The following is a 26,189-nucleotide window of genomic DNA, read 5'->3' as shown; positions in this document are numbered from 1 at the left end:
ATGTTAAAGGTTTGGGCATGTCTGGAATTTAATGGCTGAAGACACTCAAGCACATCAATATATCTACATCCTCGGGGTATACAGAGTTGATCATTCGTCATAATAACAGGCATATGGAGGTGACAGAGATCAGGTGACTGTTACCTAGGCGAACATCTTAACCCTGCCCTCATTGCCAAAGAAGACAACTCCCAGCAGTATTTATAAAAATATATTTCACAAAGTAGGAAACAATACAGGGGTATCTTTGAGTACAATACATAGAGTAAATAATGAAACATACATAAGTTTATAAGCGTCAAAAGCACGGTAGAAAATATGAATTGCGGATAAGACTATCTTATATATACCGTTGAGTCTACGGAGAACTGCCATATACGGTATCAGTACAAATTGAGTATGCACGCAGCTGAAGTGCCTGTTCAGATTCTCATGTGCAATAGCCTACGTGCATAGACAAACCTAATGCCTAAAAGAAAAGCTAAGAAAGTTAGCATTAATCCTATGTACATGTATTTTGTCTAATATTACACTGTATAGCACAATAAGCAAGGTTTGTATCTGTATTTTTTTTCATGGGTTAAGATTACCAGCTTTATAATTGTGTTTACTTGCATGTCCAGCGGTCCTGTATACACACAGATTTGAATCTTCCAGCTGTTGTGCTTCAATGATCATTCGAGAAATATATACACAGTGTATGTGTGGTTAAATACCGAACACCTCTACCCCCTCGTCACTTAAAAGAGACTTATTTTTCATAATTTAATAAAGCTTCACTTTTCTGCATGACAGTATTCATTACATCTTCAGGACATCCGATTTAGATTCAGTATATCAGCTTGTCTGGTGAAAAAAATAAATTAATTGAAAAAGAAATTTGCAAAATTAATCAAGATAATCAAATCACACCCATTTCATACCTGTTGCACAAAACCAGCCAGTGACATTATAAAAATTATACTAACTACAATGAAGAAACAGCATGATCGTATAAGAAAAGACACAGAGTACAACTGTATTCGATGCTTACTTTTGTAAAAAGGCCTCGTTATTACCTAGAATTGTCTTTTACATCTCTATAGTCTGTTATAGGCTAATTATCTTTGAGTGCGTACCACACTTAGAACAGGTGAATATAAAGAGTTGTACAAAGCAGGCCAATAGGCTCCTCCGGTTTATATAATAAATGTAGCCACCGGGTATCAAAGAGTATCGTAACTAACGCTTCTTAAAGCCAATGGTCGATGGTTTTTGTCTTTTTGTTTTCATACGTACATTCAACACTTTAATGAAAACCATATATTGCTTTTTCACGTTGGTTTAGTTGATCATTTTTGTTTAGTATTTTGTTCCTGATTGGCTGGGCGACAGGTAAACGGTTGAAAACCAAGACTACTCCTGACCGCAGCCCCCGATGCCCACGCAGCCCCAACGAGTGGTGTTGTGTTCGACGTATCCTCCATCTTGGCTCTCTTCGCGCGACTACCGAGAATCCAGGTCTTGATGCTTCTGGTGGTCACAGTGAACGACAAAATACCTCAAACACTGCTAGACACTCGACAGATTCTAATGCACACTCCACAAGTATCATAGACCTCCTAATATAGACATTGTTTAGTTTGGCTCAACATTACAATGCGTTTGATGCAGTAAGATGACGAACGCTATGCTTTCCTCTAAGAATTTTTTTTTAAAAAATAGGTTTCTTCCCTTTTTTTAAACAGCTGTCTCTAACATCTGGCAACCCTAGCGTAATACACAAGTATGCGGACGATATCGAAAGGGGTCCCTTTAAATCCGTGGTCAGGTTTCCTTGTCGCTCTCGCCCACTGAGTACAGCTCCCCCAGTCTTCTGAAACGTGGGCCCCACTCTCTGAGGTAGTCGAAGTTCTGGTCCGACTCCGAGGACGCTGTCTCCAGGGAGCTGAGCGAGCCGGCGACGGAGCCCCGCCCCTCGTAGCCGTAGATCTGGATGGAGTCGTAGGGGGGCGCCGTGGGGTCGTTGTCTGCCTCGTGGAGTCGCACATTGATGAACTCGTCCACGTCCACACCGTTGGGGCCCGAGTTCTGGCCCTGCCGCGGCATGAACTGCAGGTCGGGCTTGATGTCCTTGCGCGGCAGGAAGCCGTTGATCCCGTCGGGGTTCTGCAGCGTGGCGATGTCAAAGGCCTCCGTGTCCTCCTCGCCGCCACCCTCGTCGTCGTAGCGGATGATGTTCTCCCGCACGTCCTCGTCATCCTTGATTATCAGCGGCTCATTTTTGTGCCTCCGCAGCGTCACAAACAGCACGACGATGACTACACAGGAAGGAAACGTCACAGTCATGGTGTTAGGCTCTACCATATCGCAGAAGCACATGTCACTAGCAGTGATAAATATAGCATCAAGGTTCAAGTAAAAAAGGTTAAAATTAAAACTGTAATAATGAAATGTACAATGAGTCATAATTATATTCCTAAAAATCTGTTTTGCAAGGTTACAATTTTTGTGATTCTGCATTAGTGTGCTGTTTACGTAACTCTAATAGACCTGGTGCAAACAGTTACAAAAATAGCCCTTTAAAAGGAGTTTAAAAGGCACCACTTGACATTCATGGTTGCGATGGGAGGTGGATAAGTTGCGAGGAGGCGTACCTAAGAGTAAGATTATACAGGCCAGAATAGCAATCAGGGCACCCATGCTGAGTCCAATCGGCAGGACGTAGGCCTCCACGTTGCAGGACTGGACGACGCCCTCCTTGCTACAGCCGCACACCTGGATGGTCAGGGTGTTGGTGCTGCTCATGGGAGGGTTCCCGTTGTCCGTGACGACGATGGGCAGGAAGTACATCTCCTGCTTCTGCCTCCGGAAGGAGTCGTGCTTGGCCAGGATGCTGATGGAGTTGTCTGCGGAGAGAATGGCATAAGCGGTGAAACAGGAAGTGGTGGCAGAGACAGGAAGCGGTGGGACACTGTCACTGAAAGAGTCCAGGCTGCCCAGAGTTCTCTTTGGCATGCCACACTGAGGATGGATTTGCTATGTAATCTGTTCAGGTTGGACAACTACAGACCACAAATTTAAAAAGTACAGTTAAAAGCTGCGCCTTGTTGGTATCGATCACATACATTCACTCTATGCACTACTTTCACATCACAAACAACCAGTTGTGGGAGCACACAAGGTAGACAGTGACTCAGCGCAAGTTTAAAATGACAAATGTGTCAGTGATGGCTTCATATCTAAAGTCTCTTGTTGGCATCTTTGTAGTGCATTGCTTCCAGCACTGTTTTAAAATTGAGTTAACCTCCTGCCTTGGATGGCAGAATATTAGTTTGGAAGAGGGGCAACAACCTACATTTATTATTATATGCCGCTCACATTTCCCTGTCCAGATGTTCACAATACAGAGACCAAAAAAAATAAATAAAAAACAACTAAAGGCTACTCATCGACCACTGCCAGGTCCTTTTTGCGTCAATATTCTCTTAAAAAATAAATAAATGTGTTTAATCGTTATTCCCACTGCAACCCTTCAATACCGCCTCTGGGGATTCTATTGATCTCAATGGTTATCTTTACTTTTGAATTGTTCTCACAAAAGCCCATCAGTAATGCTATTGGCCTGTATTATCCATTTAGATAAAGCAGAATATGACTCATGCTTGTCACTATCAGCAAAATAAATCCGCTAAGTCCGCCATATGCTCTGGGCTACAACTCATAAACGAAAAGCAATTTAGATTTTAGAAATTGCACACACTGTTTTAATAGAGTAAAATGTTTGAAACAACATTGTTCTTGCCAGCAATCAAAAAGGAAAAAAGACAAAAAAAAAAGTGCTGTGCTGTGACAATGCTTTGGTATGAATCTGATTTCATATTCTACATCAGTTTGCAGAGCCACCAATTGAAATGGGAAGCCCAATTCAGTACACACTTTGAGTACATTTCAAGAAAACAAATGCATAAATAAATAAATTTATTAGTCTCTGATTCTCTGGTAACTAGTCAGGACAGACTGGGATGGCTGGGGCTCCATTGAAAATGACAGCCCATTGATTCATTGCATCCTCTGCTTGAGAGAGTGGGGCTTCGCAACTGTTGTTCATGTCCCTTAACTTGCATACACTCTTAATTTTTCCTAGGCAGACACGAGCCACAGTATAACTGTGATCACAAGCAATGTTATATGACAAGATATAAAACTCCAGAGATGCACTGTGGCATTTTTATAAATGTAACAGTAGGAATCCACCGTCTCCTGAAGAAAAAAAGAAAAAAGAAACAGGCCAGCCGGTAAAGTGCCACAGGCTTGGAAATGCCACTTATAAGACGGTCTGTGTTCATTATCCTGCTCCTTGTACCCACTTCTCGACACACTTTTAAACTTCAGAATCCCACATGGTTCGGTATGGCTGACAAATGGGAACTTAATTTGGAAATACGTTTCTAAAAACCTTGATCTTTGCCTTGGTGTACACCACCCCTCTCCGTTTGAGAACTGCGTTGGGAGGGAGGAGAGAAGGAGGAGGAGGAGAAGGCACGAGTGAAGCTATTAACCCGAAAGGAGTCAAGTCGGACGCCGGTAAAGTGGATAATTGGGTAAAGGTAATTTTAATACACAAGTGAGAGACACAGAATGTCTCATGTGCCCTCCAACCAAATGTCGTTTTTTACAGCCCATAAATGTTGATTAGAATGAGTGAACTCACTCTAATCTGGGAAAGAGCGAAGTGGAAAATGGATATTTTACAGGGGCAAGGATCAAGAAGAAATTATGGCAGGGCATTTATTTGTGTTCATACAATAAACATCCTAATGAAACATGTACACATTTCCAGGACCACAGAGCAATTATTTGCTTTACGCCTTGAGCTGATTTATTGTAATAATTAAAGTCCCATTTTTGATATTATATGCTATTAACAATTGAGGATGTGCATTGCCTATGAAAGCGTAGCAACTAAATATTAAAGAAATACCATCGCATGGGGATCCAGAGAAGCAGAGAAGAGAGCGTCCTGTGTGCCTGTTTCAACTTAACAAGCCCTTAGAACAGTTGGTTTAACTGTCAAAAGATTCAAACAAAAAATTTAACCCCCGAAGGAGCTGTATATTGGAGGGAGGCAGAGAAAGGGAGGTGGAGGAGTGAAAAAAAGGAGGGAGAGAGAGAGAGGTGTGCAGAGAATGAGAAAGCAACGGCTGGAAAAGTTTGGATCCCCTGTGCAGCTCAGAGCAATTCTTCGCAGCGCGGTGCCAGGTACCAGTGCTCCCTTTCCCCTTTGCCCGCAAAGCGAGCACAATTAGAGTCATCATCAAAAACAAACTGGCGCACGGCGGTCAGGAGGTCTGACTCGGCTCTCTGGAGTGGGTCTGCCTGCCGAGCAAACACTGAAATACTGAGAGCCGAAGTGGAGGCCTGGTTTTTTTCTGTAAAACATCACTGTGCCCTGCCCCCCTTTTAGATACAATTTTTGTAGGTTCATCTGAGGAAAGATCAGAGAGAAATTTCAGCCCCGTGATCAAAATCATTTCGGTGGATTTTTAAGATTTTAGGATTTTTAATAAGATTTTACTGCTTATTTCAGCCAAATGGGCCAAATGCTTTTCATGAAATGCAGAATATTAATATTTTTAAAGACCCAGAATAAATTATTTACATAGATGGCTAGCTCATGGAGAGAAAAAAAAAAACACAACATAGGGTGAATATCTAAACATATATAAATTAACAAGTGATTACAGCTGGAAATAAGCTATTCAGATACATTGATACTTTATTTTGCTAGTAAGGTATACATTACTTTTGCAAAACAAACTAAATGAGCCAGTGAAGATTTTGATAAACAGACATCCATTACTTATGTTTGAGCACATATGCCTGAAATAACCACAGTAAGTCTGCTACATTAGTAAGTAGCTGTAAAATATGTAACTCAAAGATTCAAAAATCTAATATTGCTCTAGTGTTAGCTACTGTAGCTTTATAACAAGCTAGCCCACTGGATACTGCATATTTGAATGTGTTGTATCATGTTTGTTCAAATATATGCTAAATAAAATATGTGTCAAGATTGTTCTGATGAAATTTTATTAGTGTTATGAACTGTGTATCTGTCAGTCCAATATGCATTGACAATGGTTTGGAAATAGCCCTGGATAAATTCCCACATGTTCAGACATGAGCAAGTTACTTTCAAACTCAGGGACAGTGCAGCTCAAAGGAAGACCATGTTCCACAATGGAACAATACAAGGCACTCCTACCCCAAACAAACTCAATTGGATTAATTGCAATAGCTGCCATATATTCAAGCTTCAGACTCCTGAATAGAGCTATGATATAACAATAGAAATCATATAATATTCAGACATTATTAGTATCTCATTGTTAATTGTTGGATGTTCTTTTTTTTCCAGAGGAATTACGGTTTTTGCACATTTTGAGTTTTCAAGCCTCTATTGTGGAAATGGGCTAAATGTGTGACAGGGGGAAAAAAAAAAAAGATTTATTTGCTGTCAGTGGAATGAATGTGCTGATCACAGAGCATTTCAAGCTGCATCTCTGTTAATTGAGATCTGTGTGTGTGTGTGTGTGTGTGTGTGTGTGTGTGTGTGCGTATGTGTACGTGAAACGTGTAATCTGAGCATGTTACACAATGGACAGGTAGTGGGGACAGAGCAGCTGAACAGAGCCATACAGAAGATTCTATCCACATGCTACTTGCCTATGCCTCAAAATCAAGGGTTTAGCAAAAGAACTGCTCCCACACTGAGCCCCCCATTAGTAATCTTATATGCAGATTCCACAGAAAAGATGCACTTTGCATTTTCTTGGCAGGTGGAGCAATTTGTGGAGCTCTCTTGCTTCATCTGAACAGCTCTGCGTTTCTAAGAATTAGCTGACAGCGTGGTCCTAATCATGTTCCCCAGTCCATCATCCTCCTCAAGAGCTGATGAGCATACCACTGCATTGCAGGAGATGGCAGGGGTGGAGGGGAGGGGAGGGTGTGGGGTGTGTGACGGGGTGGGGGTGGGGGTGGGGGATTGTCTGCCCTGCACTCCCCGGCTTACCAAAGAGCTATGTGTCTGTCGCAGCTGGAGGGGCCGCAGTCATGGACCCTTGGATTCAAAAATTGCCAAGGACAAACCAAGCCCCAAACACAGCGCTGCACAATGGAAGCCACCATGGGACACAAAGCCCATTTTCACTGGAAATAAATACATTGTTTCTGTGAGGTATGAAGTGAGGACTGCAAGAAACGCTGCTCACTGAGATCGATCTTAATTTTCCTCCTTCCCCTTACAGGATCCGTTATTTTTCCTCTGCGTATTTTTACCTGCAACTTTCTGTGAAACTTTTAAGGTTCCAAAGCCACGTCTTGATGAATCTGTGTTGTTCTTTGCCTTGGCTGGAAGAATGTGAGTGATGCGAATTATAGATTCCAGTAAAATGAGCATGATTTTTAAACCTAAGCAGCAATGCTCCTCACCCACATCTCTCATGTCGGAACAGACGGGACCAGATGATGCTTCTTCACCCCAAGCCCTTTGAAAACATTGCATAACATCAGGCTCTTCAGCAAGTGAGACTGTGGGAGGAGGAAGGGACCCCAGATAGCTCACTAAACCAATCATGGTATTTAGCAAACAAATTTAGAGCCATCTGCTTCACTGCAACAACTCAAGAAGTCGCCCTACCCTGAAGAGAGAGGTCATTTCCTGGAGAAAATAGATTTGCATCCTGTTCATTTGATTTCTTTCAAAATGCGCTTTGAAGAAAAGGGTAGTCGATGTCCAGACAGCTGCACATCTGCTTGCAGTGACCATCACAAGCTCCTCAGCCTTGTTACTTAATTTGACAAAAAAGCCTCCAGACTACATTTGACATGACACTTTGCATTTCAAGATGTCTGTTTTCTCTACAGTACAAGTCAAACATTTGGACACACCTACGCATGAAAGGGTTTTTCTTTACTTTTACTATTTTTCAAGTTTTAGAATAATAGTAAAGACATCAAAGCTATGAAAATATATCCAAAAATATTATTTAAAGAAAGAAATTCATACATAAGCACTGGGCTATTTATATTTGTCTGAGAAACAAATTTCAAGCATTTAAGTGTAAGTCTTTACATCAAAATGTCTGAATGCATTTCCCGTTATCTTAATCAGGTGAGTCCAGACTTTTGACTGGTACTGTATTAATCTGCTGACCTTGGTGGTACACCACCTCACAGTCTAAACCTTACCTCTGTTGTTTTTAATGGTGAAATTTGGATTGTTCAACATTTCTGGCACCAGGCTATAGACAAAAGTGTGTCCATTTTGTGGGTCGTCCTTGTCGACGGCACTGACGGTCTGAATCACCTTAGGAGGGAGACAGAAACAAAGACACAGTCACCAAGGGAAAGGCCTATTCATTACCTTGTTTTTGCCGTCCTACACAAGCTTGTGGTGTCGATGCTGTCTATACAATGAAACCATTCACCATTCACTTCTGAAATTAAAAATTTTTATCCTTTGGGAGAGTCCTTTTCTGTTTTGTTTCCACCATTCACTTAAATATCCACCATCAAAGTACTTAGCTCTAATTTCGAACCGACGGGGAGGTCAAAGTTCTGATCCAGTAAACGGCGTTTAGACATTCTAGTTGCGACACATTTTCTGAATCAGCTGAATAGGACCGAGGAAATGTCTAAGCACATATTGAAGATGTTATTTAGAATATCATTGTTCCATCAGGGGGAGGGGGCGAGGGAGGTCTTGGAATTATGAATTACACTGATCAATTCTGGCTTTTTTCATTTTCTCTCTTTTGTGGAAGGAGAGTGTATCAGAAAAGGAGTCTGTCGGTGAAATAAACAGGCTATAATTCTCCATGGCTGATCATTACTGAGATGTGAAGTGCCACCAGCGGTTCTGATTGATTTCTCACCTGCCCTGGTTTTCCATTTTCACACAGGAAGGCCTCGTACTCCGTTGCAAACTCCGGGGCATTGTCGTTGACATCCAGAACTTGAATGGCCACGATCGCCCGGGAGATCTGGCTGTGATTTTCTAAAGAAAATAAATAAATAAATAAATAAATAAATAAAATCATGTCGCATGATCATGAAAAATGCAGTCCACACTTAGTTTTTCTATGTGGTTTCCCTTCGCTTGGCAGTGGATCAGGTGAGAAACCACTCCTTTTGTGGTTTTTATTAGGAATGCAATAGACAGCAGGTGTGTCACTAAAACAAAGGTATCGTGTTCTCCAAAGTATATAAATAAATGCTTCTTGATGTCTACAAGAACCTGAGGGGTGATTTCATAAGATTAGCGTTTATTGCTTAGTGTACTGTCCCCTGCAAATTACTATCTTTAATCAGTGCCACAGCCACCTGTATTTAGAAGCTATTATCTATTCATTTGTGTAAGGAGGTAATATGGTTCACTGCTGTTGACATTAGCAATTTGTATGTCTTGTCACTGTGTTATGAACGAAGTCCCGCCTTTTCAGAACAACCTCCTGCGATTAAGGAATGTATGCAAATAACACTTACGGTTGTAATTATCCTGTGAACTGTATTTACCTGTGGTGTTTTTGTTTTGGTCAAGTGATATGAAATAAAAAAAAAGAAACAAAGGGTGCTTGAGCTATGTGACAGTCTTTGTATTACATTGTACCTTCTAACAGATATAGCAGTATGTTTATTCCACCAGATAAACATAATAATATCCCCTCAAGTAATCTGGATTCTAGTCCAGTATTCAATCTAACTGCAATGACCTTTATCCTTAATCGTCTCCTTGTCTTGCTTTCCTCCCTCAATATTTTTCATTAATTTCAGCGACAGCCAACCTCATAATTCAAGACACGTGGACCAAGTATCATAGGCAGATTTTTTTTTTTCCTCAGACTGAAGGACAGAGTGCATTTTTGCTAGTTTAAATCTGAGTTTTACTGTGAACCAAATCAGGGCACCATGAATCTCAGGACACAAATTTAAAAGAAATAGTTCATTTGAGAAAGAAAGAAAAAAAAAAAAAACATATCACTGAATCAGTTGCTGAGGAAAAATAATTGAAAAGAGCTCTCTTCAAAATCTCTTGTCATTTCAACGTCTGGGTGGAATGATTTCAGTGTGGAAGGGAGGGGAGGGCTTGGGCCAAGATCAGTGTGCGCGCGTGTGTGTGTGTGTGTGTGTGTGTGTGTGTGTGTGTGTGTGTGTGTGCGTGTGCTTCAGAGAGAGCAGGTCTCAGAAGCACTGCATCCCTGACTCTCCAAACCTTTTGCAGACTGTGAAAAAAAGTGACTTCCTCTCTGCGGCAGCTTGGAAGTCAATCTGATTAGCCAGATGTCATCTGGGGCAAGCAGAGGAACACGTCTGTGTTTGGGTGGCAAATCATGATGGAGCGTTACGGGGGGAATACAATTCTTCCTCTTCACGGCAGAGAGCCTTTTTTTGTTCAATCTCCAAACCGGAGAGAACGGCAAACACGGCTGTATTTATTTTAGCAAATTTCTATTAGGTGTGCTGAGTGACGCCCCGCTATCGCGAGTCGCAGACACTTTGCCAAAGGGCATCAAAACAAAGCGGAGAGCACGCACAGGAATGTGACGTGACAAATATGATGTCGAGAGAGATGTTTGGTTTCGAACTGCGAGGGGTGAGCGTCTCTCCTTATCGACCCTGCCAGCTCTTTCAGCTGTATGGTTGACGCAAAGCTGACGCGCTGAAGGCTTCGAGCGTTTTTCTCTTTTGCTTTAATTGTACGCAGCCATGACGATACTTTTCTTTGATTTACAGCAAACAAGGGTAGCGATTTTCTTTTACGCACGCATTTGCTTAAACCGGTAATATTTGGCGTTATCCTCCTATACGGTCCTCGGAAACAATGAGAATGCAAATGGTATTTTTACATATCTATAGCATGCTCCAAAGATTATGTTCAAGCCATTCAGCTCCTTGGATCTTTTTATCTACTGTGAACACTAGAATTGCTGCAATTGACTGGTGTGGGTGTTTATTAGAGGCACATTAATGTACTTCAGTTCCACAAATTAAACTACTGAGCTGTTTAACTCAATTAAAATTCACCGGATTAATGTATTTTCCACACTGCACATTCAAACACTATTTGTTTGCACCACATAAAGCCTCAACTAAATGATTACTAAAGTGTATGGGCTGCAAGTGAAAAATGTGGATTTTATGACTGATTTCTGAAATGGCATTCCAAGTGATGAAAAAGCCCGTTTGCTTTTAAGATGAATAAAACCGGATGCAAAAAGCATCTTTAAATCACATCTCTGTCACAATCTGGTGAGTACAAGCGTAAGGAATGAAATGCCAATTAGCCAAAGCAAAGACGGCTTCAAAAACTAAGAAATCAAACACAAAACATAAACAAAACAAAACGACAAAACCAAATGCTGGTTACACTCTGGTTGCACTTACTGACTTCCGTGGCTGTCACTGTGATGTTGTGCCACATGTCTGTCTCTCTGTCAAGTGGCTTGGCCAGCGTAACCCTCCCGTCCTCAACATTTATGTTGAACTGCCTCTCAAGATCTGTGTGTCGATCGATGAAGTACCTGAAACAAACAGCGGAGAAAAAAAAAAAACAACAAAAAGAAGTCAGATTCCGAGCCTTTGGTGCATTGTGTATTCCATACACATCCGGCTCTTAAAAAACAATCCCTGAGGTCCTCCCCACAACTGCCTTATTCATCAAGTGCAGCCCGTGGACGAATATACGTTTAAAACAGCGAGAACTCAATAATTATCACCTAAGGATTAATTACCAGCTACAGATTAGTGGGGAAGGGCATTAAAGTGCCATCAGGTCCAAGAGACCCAATTTTTAAAAAGTGATGTAAATGGGAAGCTTGTGGAGTCTCTAAACAGTATCTCATTAATGGCCCCAGTCTCATCAATGAGGCACTCACCAACCGAGGAAAACGAGCAAGGCAACCAAGCAGCCACCTCCCACCTCACGCCCCCCCCCAACCCCACCCCTCTGAATCTCTGCTAGCACGCACATGCCTGTTCAGTCCCATCCTGCTCTCCACGGTCCCTCCCTAGACTATTTGTCTAACTATCCATCTGGTTGTCCCAATTCACAAATTCACACGGAACCGTAGAGCTCAGGGAGACGGATAACAGGCTAAATTGAAAAGAAATAAATTACTCATTGGCCTAGATTCTGAATGAGGAGGCATATTGAGCTCTGACATTTCTGAAGGAGCGAGAGAAGAAAAAAAAAAAGATGAAGAGGGAGAAGAAGAGTTTTGCTTCCAAGATGAGCTGACAGAAGCTAGCGTCAAAGAGTACATTGCAACGAGCAGGTTAGAGTCGCCCATCTGATAACCTGACGTTGGGCTGTGAGACAAATCCTAAAACATCCCATCATGTGTATACCAAAACTTCAAAAATTAACAGAAAAAGCAGTCTGAAAGACAACCACACAAAAAAACAGTAATTAAGTATCCTTTGGATGTTGTAAATTCTCACTGGCACACATTTTGTGTGTAGATTTATTAGCTCCAAATTAATGTCAGCAGAAGACATAATAAAACCACTCTGAGACACCCACTATAATATTAAGAGTACATGGGCAGATCATTCACAAACTGTTTTAAATATTTCCGTTGATTATGTAGAAAGAAACAACCTGTTCTCTTCAATAGCCCAGTGATTTTTTTCTTTCCCTCTTTCTATAATACATTTATAATCTGCCATGCAAAATATACCTTCACTATTCCTATCTGTTTCCTCTGACGTTTTGAATGAAGCTGAGAAACTATCATAAATGGAGCATGAAACAGTCTTTCGCGAAACATATCGGGGGCCCAGATGTATTGGCTGGTGGTACTATTTTCACATAAGACTGACGGAAATGGAACAGTGCAGCTCCAAACCTCTCAGCTAGTTTGTTTATTTTCAAGGGAATACGTCATCGCTGCTGCCTGGCAACATCGCAAACTCACAGGAGAAGACTCGGAACGATGGAAAGGACAGAAAAAAAAAAGTTATAGTGCGGGTATACTATAATGTGTGGAGCCACAAGAAGATCTCTGAATGAATATATAGAACTACATGTGGAATTTAGAGGCAAGGCCTAGGTCAACATGGATACTTGTGGAAAATGCAAGTGGGAGGTGATGTTGGTGTTGTGTTTTGAAGGTGACTTTTTTGACTTTCGTAGCCAGCGTGGCTCCAGGTGTAAGGGTGTTAATCCATAGGATTTGTGTTTTCCCAGGGCAAGTGCTTAGAAGACTGAAAAGGGTAAAAAACAGGCTAAAAAGGTAAAATAAATAAATAAAAATCTGTGTTTCCTTTAAAGACTGTGATGAGAATTTGTGAATGGCATGGCACTCAAAGACCCGGAGGGCTTGTGTGCCAGACACGGTTACAGCGTGCATGATCTGAAGGCGTTTATGCCATTGCACTGTGAGGGAAACGCCTAAGGACTGTGGTGGAGGGTAAACCAAGCTCTGCATTGGAAATTAACCAGGGGGATATCGGTCTGTGATGTAACTGAAGTTTATTTAACTGATGTGATCTGACTGTGGGAAGCAAAGCAAACTCACACACAAGGTCAAAAGAAACAATGTGCTTATTTACTGCTGAATATAACTGACTGCATGGAAAACTACTATAAACCTACAGAGTAGGAACAATCAGTGCCAGTCAAAAGTTTGGACAGGGTTTTTATTTTTACTATTTACCACATTTTAGAATAATAGCAAATGCATCAAAACTATGAAATAACACAAAATTATGGAAATTATGAAATTAACACAGAATTATGCAGTCACCATTTTTTTAATTCTTTTTTAAAATACATTCATACATAGACTTCAACTTCATTATAATTTTTGACTGGTACTGTATAATAATATGCTTATTCTCTGCAGCTATTGTGCAACCATGTGCAATCTACTCACAACATGTGCACACGTGCAGTAAGCTACTGGTGGGATGGACGTTAGAAGAATAACCGTGGTCGGCCAGCGAGGTGAGGAATAACAGGCCCGGTGATGAAACGTGTTGTTGTTTTACCTCCCGCGGTCTCTGATGGGGCCCCGCGTTTTCAGACACACACCTGCCTTTGATGTTCGTCCCCGCAGAACACAGGAGGCTCTCACTTCCCCTCCCGGAGCTGTTTCATGACGCAATGCTCCCGCGGAGAGGGCCGCAGTACACAGCTTGTGTTTTTTCAAAGTGTGACAGTGTGAGGGCACGACATGGAAAGGGCAACCATACCCTCCCTCAGTCGATGTGGCTGCCGGACGGCAGGGACTACGGAGGCTGCTGAGTGCTCTGTGATTGAATGGCCGAAGGCCAGCCGACTACACATGCGATGGAAAGCTGGAAAAAAAAAATAAATCGTTTGAGCGCATTTGCATGCCTCTGTGCAGGGGGTGCTAGCGGAGCAATCATGAGACGGAGGAATTGGAGCAGATGGTTCAATCTCATCCAACAAGTGAGAAGGATCAGAAGGCGCTGGCCTGGACTTGAGGAGATGCCCACTTGGAAAATGGACTGGGAGCACAAAGACATCTTGCCAGAGGCCTGTGGAGGGAGACTGTTTGTTGTCTCTTTCAGTGTATCAGGAAAAATTATTGTTGTTGTAAAAATGTAGTTTTTATACTCACAAATAAAATTGGGTTTAATTAAGCTACTGCATTGACTGGCATCTTGTACCCTTGGACCCTAAGGAAAGGTCTGCTTCCTCAAGAATAATGCTAAAGGATCTCGACCTTTGGACGACCTTACCTCTCTCCATCCCCCTCCTCCCCCGCCCCGACCCCTGGTTCCACCTCATTACCTAAGTTGCCTCTACACCTAAACGTTAACACGGCTTCATGCAGAAATAACACAGATCCTGTAATGTGACATTCACGCTACATATACACTGCAGACACCCGCATTTACAAGACCTTGTTATGCCACTTGCTGCATGTCAGCTGTCGTGATAAATGCATGTACACCGAGGTCTTCTATCAAAGGAGGTTAACCGTCAGCACCGTCACCCAGAAGAAGGCTGAATCTAAAAGCCCTGCTTCTGCCCTCAACTGAACAAAAGCAATGAGATCCTTGTAATGCCAAAAGTCATGCATGAATTGATTGCCCAAGCAGAAAGAACAGAGGATGCTGAAAGATTGTGCTGCATTATTGCGAGACTACCTGAAATCACTCTTGGCTGAGTGCGCAAAGTACAGCTAGAGGGCAGAGAGAGAAAGAGGGGTGAGAGGGAAGGAGGGATACAGCAGGGGGGTGGGGGGGGGGCGTGCAGAGAATGCGAATTAAAAGGCTGGGGACCGTGGAATGGAACCCTGTGTAAGACCGAAAACGATTCCTGTACGCGGAGAGCCAGGTACTAGTGCCCCCTTTCCCCTTTGCCCGCAGAGCAAGCGCAATTAGAGTCATCATCAAAAACAAACTGGCGCACGGCGGTCAGGAGGTCTGACTCGGCTCTCTGGAGTGGGTCTGCCTGCCGAGCAAACACTGAAATACTGAGAGCTGAAGTGGAGGCCTGGTTTTTTCTGTAAAACATTACCACACTCTTAGATATATATTGATTACACAGACTGGGGCCAAGGCTCATTTGATGAAGACCGAGTGCATTTTTTTTTCCCCTCTGTGCAAAAAGGACCACAGCTGGTGTATATATTTTTTCTTTTCAGTTCAAGTAGCTAAACTAAGAATCTAAAAGTATTCACACTATTCCTATGGACTGGAAACGCAAAATATTTAGGTCTTTGGCAAGTACAGTATGTTTTCAAAATCCCTGGCTACAGCTATGCCACTGATGTCTCTCTTCCAGATGTTTAATTCATACTTTGCTCTCCTCACCAGGGTTTCAGTGGATTTGACCAAAATACAGTTTTCAGTTATATTTTTAAAGTTTGTTCATTTTTTTGACATGGCAGTATTTTTGTGCCTTTTCCCCTTCTGCTTGTCATTACAGTAATAAAGGACAGTCTCACCTTTTAATTTTTCATTTCAATAGAAAAGCTTAATATGTGTTACCACGTCTTTAAGAAATGAGACAAAGCTATAATGTACAGTGACCTGGTGAATTAGCAGGTTACTGAGGCCAGGGGAAAAAATGCTGCAAGCTTTTACAGCCAATAATTTTGTAGCACAGGCAAGATACTGCTCATTATAAGTGTAAAAGAAGAAGAAAAAAAGAACAGGAAACAGGACAGCACCCTGTTAAATATCCCCCAAAAGGGGGGTTATTTCTGTGATGCTCTCTAAAACCGCTTTGTCAACCACCCAATTAACTCAAACACAGAAAGATTCAACTCAAGCTCGAAATTGACAAGATTTTGCTGCTGTTGTTGTTTTGTTTCCTCTACGTCAAACGCAATTTGGATATCGCACGGCGAAAATGACATGACAGTGTGTGCTTTTAAATGTCAGATCTGGCGCAGTAATCGTATTCAAGTGGGGGTAATGGATGCCCCCTTAAGAGGGAACACCGCATTCTGTGGTGGGACAATTTATCAGCGCTGGCAAACGGCACAAAATGGCAAGGAAATGTCAGGTCGCGTCAGGGCCGTTAGCTTCAAAGTCGCCACGTCCCGTAAGTGGCACGGCTCTGTCCGCTGGACACTCATTTCACTTGGCAGATATGGGGAGTAATGTGACATTAACCACTTTACTGCACGAAATCTGTTCCGCGTCCTGCTACTTTTTTCCTTTCTTAAAATGTCATTGTGAAAAGGAAAAAAAAATAAATCTCTCCGCTGCCTCTAAGTGGCCCCGCCGAAGCTTTAGCTAATGCGGTTTGCTCGTAAGCCCCGGCTGGCCCTACCGACATTGGAGGAACATCTTTGAGCATCAATTAATTTAGAACAATAATCAACCTCTTCCAAGAAATAAGAAAAATCTGGACAGGAGGAGATGTAATACATCGAGTCATATTATAATTTCTATATCGGAGAACATTGCAATTGCTTTATTTTTCACGTGTTCAACTTATTTTATATACCACAGTAATACATTTAGATGCATCCATAAGACTGATTGTTGGATCACAATGGTGATAGAGGCTACCTCCTTACATCAACCAAAATAATCACATAGAAGGTTGACTTTCAAGGTGTGGGAAGACACAGCTTGCAATGTCTAATAAAGGACACATACAGCATACAGGTCACTCGTGCCCTGCAACATGGTCAGATATACTGGAGGAGGCAAAAGTCCTCTTGCTGCAATGATATGCAGCGAGAATTGTACCAGCAAGAAACAGAGTAACCTTGCTTGATCCAACTGGAAAAAAGATTCTGCCAGGACTGCCAGTTATCCTAATACTGTATGCATATTGGTATTTGTGATATATGTCGACATGTATGGTATGAATGACATTTTTAGCTTTTAAAACAACCACCCTTTTAGGTTTTTTTACGACCAGAAAAATCCAGACTGTACCAGTCGCAGCCAATCTATGATTTCACTTTCTCCATGGCCCCTATATAATTACAGAACCTGTTGAGTGTTGTCCCTGGAATAGAGAGAGTCACAAGAGAATTAATGAAATGCCAGCGTGTATGGAGAAAAATTGCTGGTATAACCTATACTCAAGGTGCCCTTCTGATATTTTCTGGAACTAGTCATATTACCGAGATGCAGCTGAGGAAGCCAGGACTCTTATTATGTCTATATATATATATTTTTTTTTTCCTTTATTATTATTAAATCTAAATACCATGGCGAAATCAAACAGTGGGAATGACTGTCAGCATGAATTGAATGCTATCAGCGTCAGTTCATAAACTTTAATACATCAAAGTAAAACATTACTCCATTGTGATGAAAGCATTCTCAACTTTGTCTGGAAATACCTTTAATCAAAAATGCCATTGCTGGGAATGGTATCAAGACTTGTGATCTCACAGGGATAGCAATATATTCAATGGCATTAAATAATATGGTGACAAGGCTTCTTTGAGCTCCTACTTTGTGACACAGATCTTGAGTCAAGAAGAGGTGGTGAAGTTGATCGCAAATTGAAATCACTGTTGCCAGGCACCAAATTCAGTGGTTCAGTGGGCTGATGAGACCCAGACATGATGCCTTCCTTCACATCCTGGCAGATCAGCACCCTCCCTACCTAAATCATAAAATGTTGAGAAAAGGGGAACTTTTTTGGAGCAGATATTTTGGCAATACAACCTCCCCTTACTCAGGTAACGAGACAGGTCACCAGCCAGGTGAAAAAGCAAAAGTATTTTATTTCTAAATCATTTCCCTAGAAATTAAGTCTGTCCAGTGCCTGTATGCTGTGAATAACAGCTTGAATTTCTGCACATGTTGCAATTGTGCATGGCAAGAAGTCAGATGTAAAAAGGGTATATATACACTATAAATATACACGCATCTAGTGTTGTGATAATTGGATTTTATACTTATACAGTATATATATACATATATATATATATATATACATATATATATATATATATATATATATATATATATATATATATACACTATAATACATTCAAATGAGTATAATTTGCATCTCACTGTGGGAGACTTGTAATCTGTATCATGCTTGTATGACCCTAAATCGCATACAACAGTACCACTGTGTAGATAAACAGTGACATTCTGCCTTATGACATAACTAATAGTTTCCCTTTCTAGATAAAATAGATATCTTCAAAAAATAAGAATTTATTAATAACCTATCTTCCTGTGGTAGCTGGTACCTCCGAAGCCCCTGGACTGGATATGGGTTCTGTTAGTGTGGAAATGGAGGTAAATGTGGAACTCAGCAAAGCTGAATGCAAATTCATACATATTATCTAAAAAAGTAAGCTTTCACATATAAAATAACACAAGGGGGAATGAATATCACTCTGCATGAATATCACGTAATGTTTCCACATAAGGTCCATTTTCCCTAGATATCTGTAATCAACTGGAGCTACTTCAAAATAACACACGGGAGAATATCGAGGCTGAATGAATCTGAGACATCGCCTTGAAAAATAATTTATATTGTCACGTCTATTCAAAGTTTCAGCATGTATATACTTGGCTAGTTAGACACCTTTAAAATACAATTTAACAATATCGAACATTGTTGGGAAACATCCGCATGACAAATAACTTGCTAACTAGGGCTTGAGAATATATTTGTCAGTTTAGTCATGCAGTTATTCCTAAAATACCCACTGCACAACAAACCCTGTAACAACAAACATCAGTACCTGTAACTAGCTGACACATTCGCTGTCACAAATATTTAGCATGTAGGCAATTTACTCGACTACACAGTCTAATCATTAAGCTAGCTAGCTATAGCTATATGGTTTTCTGTATAGCAATGACAGCATTGTATTTATGTCCTACACTGTGACAAAAACCAAGGACATTTTCATAAATTTATACCAATCAGATTGATGCAATTGGCTTAAAATGCAATACTGAACTTATAATGATTGAAAGAGCAATTGCTGAACCCACAGCAAAATGAAGGTTTGATCTGCTTGTGGATACTTGAGGCTAGGTTTTCAAGTTCCATCTAGCATATCATTTTGTAATGGCAACTTGGCTATTGGGTGATTTTTACATTTTTATCACAATTCCAGCCTTCTGATTATAAAGGGGCTGAACTACATGGCTTTATCCATAGAGACATCTCTGTAGACCTGCACAGCAGTATATGTCTTTGTTTGGTAAGGTATTCAGTTGAAGCGTAGCTTGATTTATTTTCACTTTACACTGTGTTTTTTTTTTCCCTCCACATTGAAATAAAACAGCGCCTGAATTCCAACCTCCATGGATCAGCCTCCTCTGGTATTGTCCCTATAGGCACATTGTTTGTGGATAGTATATGTGCTGTTGTTCTCTGTGTGTTGCATATAATAGGGTGAGATGGAGAAAACATTGTGTGCCCACAATCACACAGTAAAGTACGTTGCCAGAACAAACCCCACTTCCACTACAGATGGGTTTCCATTAAAAACAGTTATGGCAATGCATCGGGCTGCGTTAGGCTTAAAAATATGTCATAAAATGCTCTATCAGTGGTAGGTGTAAACTAGTTACACTCTTTATACTGTCAGAAGAAGATAACCTACTGTACGTGAGGGGTCATAGTCCTTCAAAGAAGAACTGTGGGTAAAAAAAAAAGTCCCGTCCTACCTAACGAGGCTCCCGGTGGCGTCTGGGTCACGGGCAACCACCTGCCCAATGACGGTGTTGACGGTGGCGTTCTCGTGCACCTGCAGCAGGTAGGTGGACTGGGAGAAGACGGGCGGCTCGTCGGAGTCCTCCACCGTGATCTTCACCGTGGCCGTGTCCTTGAAGGGGCCGGTGGTGCTGAACTGCGGGTCAAAGCGGACGTTGGTCGCCTCCACTTTCAGAGTGTAGGATTTCCTGGTCTCGAAATCCAGGGGCTGTCGGGAGCGACGGAGACAAATGCCTTTCACTAATGACTGCAGCAGCAAAAGCACAGGGATGTGATGTTGACAGATGGTGGTCTGGAGGAGGTTTTTTTTTTTAGGATTCACTCTAACAGGGCCATCGGCCATGGTCCTACATTGCGCACCGCACACCAGAAATGACGGAGAAAAATAACTGCAATAACAGCAGACAAAAATAATTTAGTTATTTATTGGCAAATATCACAGTCTCACCTAAAGCGATCAATGAGTTATTAATTTGTACACACAGGAAACACCTGTTCTAGATGCAAACATTGATGTAATGTTAATCTAATGGCATCTCAGGAAATCTGCCGTAAACCCAAAGCGCAATCACCGAGAATTCCATCTGTGCATGCGTTCATTTTTGGAAATACAATTACGAGACGCATAATTCTGTTGCAATTTCATAATAAAGCAATTCATTCTGCAAATAATATAGAGAAAAGAAAATGCCAGCAAATGAGATGTGAATATTTCCTGTATCTGGATCTATCTACCGATATATATGTGTATATATATATATATATATACACACATATATATCTTGATCTAGATAGATAGATGGATATATAGATATATATAGAAAACCATTTCATTTGCTGTATCACTACAAACCATTGTAACTATGTGTAAACACTGCGTCCGGTAAAAAAAAAAAAAAAAAAAAAAAAAAAAACATCACCACTTTACTAAACTGGACCTCTATGGCTCTCCTGTGTGGATCAAGTTAAAACAAGGATTTATAAGTAAATCTACAGAAGCAAGGGAGATGGGGCAGAGGGATGAAATCAGATGAAGTCGTTTTGAAAATAAGGGCAAAAATACATAAATAATAAAAAAAAGCTTGTAGAGACCCACAGGGTCGGCCAAGCCAGAGCTCAGACATCAGGCCCAGCTGTGTCAGGGACGCAGCTGGGCAGTGGTACCGAAGTGGCACTTTGAAGTCCATGTGTCAGGGCACAGAGGTGGGTGGATGGGGGGGGACTTCTGACCATGCCTGCTGTGGTCCGGGAAGCTGCCTTCCCTTTTATTTATTTATTTATTTATTTATTTTTAAATTGCGTTAACCTCCTTGTGCCGAGAGGCCAGCGAACAGCTGGACGCTTGCGACGGACGCAGCTGAAGAACAGAAGAAACCTGGTTTTCTCGCTCGAGTAATGTGATAAAACGGGGTTTCTGAATGTACGGCGGTGGCAGCGCGGGCAGACATGCACAAGCCCATTGGGTTCTCTGACATGATTAAGTTAAGCGCCCCCCTCCCCGCCCCCACCCTCCCTCACCACTCACCCCCCCCACCCCATCCCCTGCCCATACAGCCGCAACCAAGAATCTAGCAGCACTCTGGAAACATCTCTTTAAAGCACTCTTCGGGTAAAGTGAAGTCATGCACTTCAAACTGATGCACATAAAAATATCTGCACCACCGTGCAGCTCCTTAACCTTTTTTTTTTTTAAAGATTTTTCAAAGGATTTCAGAATGGTCATTGTTTTATTTTCGGTCTGCTTTCACCCCAAAGTGTCTTCGTGTTCTGCCTCTAAGTGTCATTCAATGGTTTTAACAGCCACTTCTCCTCTGACCTGTATTTCCGCCCCTTAGAGCCATGCATGTAGAGGTAAGACACTTATTACCTCTCAACTAATTGCCATGAACTGGCCCACCACTGCTCCTCCCCATCCACCAGCCTGGGGTAAAAATAGAAGACTGTCGGGCTGCGTTTCACTGCCGTTTGGGGCAGGCCAGCCTGAGTGGCCCTTGACCCTTTTCAGTCCAGTGAGCCGCTGTTTGGTTAACGTATCTATGACGTGCATGCTAAGCGGAGGTTTTGGATCTTTCCGCTTCGGTCTCGGCGAATACGGTCTCGCCTACTCTGCAGAGGCCACTGCCGCTTTGCCTCAAAGAGCTGTTACCAAATGGATCCCTGTGTAAACACTTGGCTTCTCATAGATGGACACTGACTGGCACAGGAAGAGCGGCACGGACTGCCTGTGACAAGAACAGGAGCGCTGTTATTAGCCTTGCTGAAAACAGAGGCACGACTAGCTACCCCACTTGAAGTTTGTGTAGCTAGCTATAGGCTTAATCTACAGCCTGAAAAAAAAAAAAAGTTTGCTCCCATGAGAAAGGAACTTGTTGATAGAAGCCTGATTGAAAACAGACATGCTGATTGGAAATTCCTCTCTCATTAACTCATACACCTGTGGTGATGTTTTACTTAGGTAAGTCTGCCAACAGAATAACACCATTTAGTGATGAAATCAGTCTCTTGAAATGTTTGAATATATAAAAAAGAAACCCTGAGAGTGGTTCTTTCATGAAAGTAGGATGAGTGGCACCCCGCTTGCAGCTAAAGTCTATTCAGCATCAACTCCGACACGTAACAGTTCCAGAGCCCTTTCCAGAGAAATGCACATAATTTTCAAAATCAGTGCCGACAGACAGTGAGAGCCCTAAAATTTGGTCCAGATCTTCTAGTTGACACTTTGTTCACACCATACAACAGTGGAAACCCAAGAGAGGCTGTGGAGCCACAGACACACTGAAATGGTGTGTGTGTGTGTGTGTGTGTGTGTGTGTGTGTGTGCGTGTGCATGCATGTGCGTGCGCTTGAGCATGTGTGTGTCTGCGTGTGTGTGTGTGTGTGTGTGTGTGTGTGTGCATATATCAGTATGTTAGCATGTTTATACACTACCTCACATGGAAACTGGATATGTTGAGGGAAAGAAACAAACAAAAAAAAAAAAATCAAAACCACCTGTATTTGGTAACGAACCCCAGGGTGTGTAGGTGGATGTATTAAGCACATAAGACACAGCCTGCAGCCTGCTTTTCTTGGATTTCACATTCTCATGCAGCGCATCACCTAGGTGCCTTCATAAGTCACATGAAGTCTGAATGTGCCAGGGTCTCACACACATTTCAGCTTGGAAACGAGTCAGAGGTGACATAGACAATCAGGAAGAGATCAGAGCTGTTGATTTCACTCCTCTTGTACAATGCCTTCCATTGTGCTCCGGGAAATCATTTGAGGCAAATTGGATGCGACGGAGGTGTAAAACAGCAGTATGTGTGCACCAGCAGGAGGCAGTGTTCAGAGGTTCAGAGCATTCAGGAAATGTCATGATGAGATGTTGCTTTGCTCGAAAGATTGCATTTTTTATTAGGACATCCCTATCACTGCATTTGGCAGCAACGCAATACAAACTGACACCCAAAGAAGGAGGGCAACCCTAAACCTGCTGCAACGCAGTTAAAGTCATCTCAGTGTCATACATCTTCAGGTAAAATACGCTATTGCAACAACAGAAATCGGGCCTGGCAGACCTGAAGATGTCAACGTGTCATATCCTCAGGTACAGCAAATGCAAAACCCATCTCATCACAGTAACCGGCAAAAAAAATAAAAATCCAGCATTACCATTTCTTTACTCTGCTATTCCCAATGAGCATGTGTGTTCCTAGACTACCTTTTCAAAGCAGCTGTGGTCGTGGCGCGTGTGAAATTCAATAAGTAGTCGCTCAGAAAATAGAGACAGTGTCCCGGCCGGGGGCAGAGAAGAGACTCACCTTCTTCAGCCGAAGGATTCCTTCCTGTGTCTGGGGATCAGTGGTTATCTCGAAAAAATCCCTCTCGTTTCCGTCGATGATGCTGTACGTCGAGCGCGCGTTCTCTCCCAGATCCCTGTCATTGGCTTTCACTCTCCCTCCAGGTTTCCCGATGGCCAGGTCTTCCGGTACTGTGAATTCATACAGACCTGACAGACACAGGGGAGAAAAATTCACAGACTAGCACCCATCTTATCTCCGTAATGGTGATATTTAACAGCGCAGTCACACTAAGAGGCACGTCCTGGTATTTTTGGCTTGAGAACAGTTACATAATATACCATTTAGACAGACTCTGGCATTTTCAGATCTGATTTCATGCTGTGAACGCAACATTTGTTCTTTTTTAGATGCTTGATCGCTGGTTGTATCACTTCACTGTTTTAGATTTCATCTTAATTTCATCGATTTGATTTGATCTAAGCCTCTGTTGTGCTCAGGAAACAAAACAAGCCTTGTTCGGAGCTGATGTGTTCTCATGTTAAACAAGTGACAGACATTTTAATACAATGCAGTACTAGCTTTGGTAAACAATTCTGGTTTCCAATCATTGTAAAAAGAAAAGAAGACATGCATGAAGAGGAAAGTTCCCCACTTACTTTTTGAAAATTTTGGTGGGTTATCGTTGACGTCTGTTAGCGTGACTGTGACGGTTGTTGTCCCCGACAACCCTCCCATGTGACCTCCCATGTCCTTGGCTTGAATGACGACCAGGTATTCTTCCCTCATTTCCCGGTCCATCTCGTGCAGGGCGACCTTGATGACCGCTAGAATGATAGAACAAAATGTTCATCTTATCGTTTCATGTGCCAAATATGTATGGAAAATGACTGACAACACCATATCAATTCAGCAATGGCCAAGACAGTCTTCACCCTCATCAGTGGCAATGACATATCTCTATCCAATTCTGAAGACTAAATTCAATCGTTTAAAATCTCTAAATTGTGACCCTAGCTCTAGGACGAGACCTAACACTAATCCCAACTTCAACTCTACCAGGTAATCATAATCCAGGTCCCAAAGACTCAGCAATAACCTTTTTATGCAATTATACACGGCACGCACTTAACTATATAATTAGATGTTGCCTTGTGACCCGTTGATTCTAATTATGATAATAAACGAGTCCATCTCAAATGCAGGATTTATTCCATATCCACATCCAGCTAATTTCAGTAAGTATCCTGTCTGGATATGCTGCTTTGATTCGCACACACTGCAGAAATGGCCTCTGCCCAAAGAGCTGGCATGGGAAAGGCTGAACTGGCCTTTGAGAAACGGCAAATTGAGCCAGTTCTCTCTGTGTCTCTGTGTTGGGCAGAATCTCTGAATTGGACTGAATGAGAATTAATTCCTCCGTCGAATGGATGTGGATCTTTGGAACAAGAGTAGAAACATCCACAATTCCATCAGCCGCAAAGGTGTATTGATAACGTATTTAAAATACTTAAGTAAATGACTTGTATAAGCACAAGAAAATTGTCTACTTTCTATACGACGGTACCACACCAATTTTAAAATCATGTGACGATTTAATTAGATATGATCTTATATGAATGAAACACGATATAATGCTTTCACCAAAAAAAAAACAAAAAAACATCAGACGCACCGTAGGAGAGGACTGTGCCAGCTGCACAGCTCCACCACGCAAAGAAGCTTGTTTGTTTGCTGGATCACTGTAGCGGCGCCCAGAGTGGCTTGTGTTCTGATTGGACGTGAAAGATTCTGCCTGCCCGGCATTATCTTAAACACTGTTTGCAGAATGGGGTTTACTGACTGGAGTGCCACAGAATGGAATGCAAAGCTTGCCACCAGATGTGGATTATCCGCTCTGAATACAAAGAAGCCCGCAGGTTCACGGAGTAAATATGCAAGCTTTCTATATCGGGGGGGGGGGGGGGGGGTCAGCTGGGCACGGGAGAGATCCTCTTTAAAAGCCCCCGATTTCATTTACAGTATGGTGATGGCGCGACTGTATGAAACAGGCGCCATTACCAGGAGCTGAGCAGAAAAAAAGGAGTATTCTTGTGCGGAAAGAGCGCCGTTTTTTTACTCATTCATTCACATTCATTGAGCCGCTTCCGTTAACACAGCGTCCTCACCTCCAGGTCAGGCGCAGTATCAATAATTCACTTTGGACTGAACCCCGCAGTCTT

At 42.0% G+C, this 26,189-nt stretch overlaps 1 protein-coding gene across 2 annotated transcripts in view; it reads right to left on the bottom strand.

Moving 5' to 3' along the window:
* Nucleotides 1-242: 242 nt before the first annotated feature.
* cdh8 (cadherin 8) overlaps nt 243-26,189 on the bottom strand; it is a 77,661-nt gene continuing 51,714 nt past the window's right edge. For both annotated transcript variants that reach the window (XM_036543512.1, XM_036543513.1), the window contains exons 5-12: nt 24,627-24,794; nt 23,989-24,176; nt 20,140-20,393; nt 11,428-11,564; nt 8,919-9,040; nt 8,233-8,350; nt 2,637-2,888; nt 243-2,300 (exon numbers count right to left, since the gene is read on the bottom strand). In XM_036543512.1, coding sequence (XP_036399405.1) covers nt 1,807-2,300; nt 2,637-2,888; nt 8,233-8,350; nt 8,919-9,040; nt 11,428-11,564; nt 20,140-20,393; nt 23,989-24,176; nt 24,627-24,794 — 1,733 coding nt within the window. In that variant the 3' untranslated portion in view covers nt 243-1,806. The remainder of the gene's footprint in view (nt 2,301-2,636; nt 2,889-8,232; nt 8,351-8,918; nt 9,041-11,427; nt 11,565-20,139; nt 20,394-23,988; nt 24,177-24,626; nt 24,795-26,189) is intronic.

This window comes from Megalops cyprinoides, chromosome 13 (genome assembly GCF_013368585.1).
Source record: "Megalops cyprinoides isolate fMegCyp1 chromosome 13, fMegCyp1.pri, whole genome shotgun sequence".
NCBI classification, from domain to species: Eukaryota; Metazoa; Chordata; class Actinopteri; order Elopiformes; family Megalopidae; genus Megalops; species Megalops cyprinoides.
This window is presented reverse-complemented; position numbering and strand designations above follow the sequence as displayed.